Source organism: Trametes versicolor (genome assembly GCF_000271585.1).
Source record: "Trametes versicolor FP-101664 SS1 unplaced genomic scaffold TRAVEscaffold_255, whole genome shotgun sequence".
Taxonomy (NCBI): domain Eukaryota; kingdom Fungi; phylum Basidiomycota; class Agaricomycetes; order Polyporales; family Polyporaceae; genus Trametes; species Trametes versicolor.
Genome location: NW_007360575.1, coordinates 1 through 1338, shown reverse-complemented (window position 1 = coordinate 1338; position 1338 = coordinate 1). Strand labels below are relative to the sequence as shown.

Here is a 1338-nt window from a genome sequence, read left to right as displayed (position 1 = left end):
TCCATTCCCTCGTTTGCGAGCTTGACAATGCAGGGCCGAACAAGCGACTCCCAGCCAACGGCTCAGGTCGCTTGGGCGGTCCTCGTGTCTCTCACCAACGCTCTAAGAGGCCAGCATCGTGCATTTGCCTCACAACACGGGCTGATCATTTGTTACGAACCCTGCGACGGAGCACCTCCTTCCTGGATGTTTATACTTCCCGCGACGGTTGGGATCGTAGCGTTCTGTCATGGATCTGCCGGCTAAACAGCCGTTCTGTGAAGCACATTCATTCGAACGGCCCGAGAGCCTCTTTGTACATACTAAGAACTCGTGCAGCGCTACGCGACTGTTGGTCCGCGTTTGGGATACGCCTCTAGTCATCAGACCAGCAGAGCTACTGTCACGCACGCGAGGTTACAGAGAGCCCACTTGTCGGCCAAAGCTCTGTCTGACAGCGTGTGGGAGGCTCGGGCGTGACATACAGACCCAGACGGTCGTCCACGTTCATTATGCGCCTTTGGACTTGATCTGCTTCATCTCTTCCCCGCAAACTCACACGTAAAGCGTTCCCGGCCCTATCAGGTGCAAAGCTATTCCGGGGTTGAATTGCCTTGTCCATGGGGCCTTGAGCTTCTGGCGGGACGTGGCTGGGCCGTGCAGCCTGGGCGTTGGCGTCATAGGGAAACCTTCCCTCGGACGCGCCCGATGGGTTCGCGAACGTACGTTTCTCACCGGGTGAAGCGCGGATGAATGCGTCTTCGGTGCTTCGCGCCTGTGGAAGAACCCTTCACGATAACATGTGCGTCTGCGCGCGAGCGGTGCGTCGATTGCGCGGCGCACGGTGATGAGAGTCTTTATGAATGTCCGCCGGTCTCGCCCCACGGGTCCCTGCTGATCGCGTTATATCCGTCGTGTTCTGCATGCCTCTCACGCAACGTAACGCTGACCCTATGTCCCGCAGCGACTGCCTTTGTCTTCAGCCACGTCTTCGACGAGTTCGTCTACAACCCTGATGCCGCACGGCCCTCACAGCCGTCCCAGGACGACGATGACGACGAAGTGACCACAACGGCGTTCGACATCCCTCTCGGCACCCTTATGGACTGCCTCAACGTGTTCGGCACAGCGGGTGCCTCTAGCACTTCACAGAAGAAGAAGAAAACACGCGAGGACGGGGAGGACTCCGACGGCGGCGGTGGTCGCGCGGATAGGAAGGGCAAGGGGAGGGCGGACGCAGGGGACGCGGGAGGAAACGCGCGCCTCGACCAGTGGTTTGCCCCTGGCAAAGGCACAGGCATGCGCATGTCGTACGCGGGGCCTGGCCATCCTTTGACGTTGCTCGTGTGAGTACGGGGC

At 59.8% G+C, this 1338-nt stretch overlaps 1 protein-coding gene across 1 annotated transcript; it reads left to right on the top strand.

Moving 5' to 3' along the window:
* Positions 1–229: 229 nt before the first annotated feature.
* TRAVEDRAFT_54869 (uncharacterized protein) lies at positions 230–1329 on the top strand (the record flags this gene model as incomplete). Its single annotated transcript, XM_008047794.1, has 2 exons — positions 230–257; positions 944–1329. 2 exons carry the CDS (start codon positions 230–232, stop codon positions 1327–1329), a joined length of 414 nt encoding a protein of 137 aa, XP_008045985.1.
* Between the last annotated feature and the right edge of the window lie 9 nt (positions 1330–1338).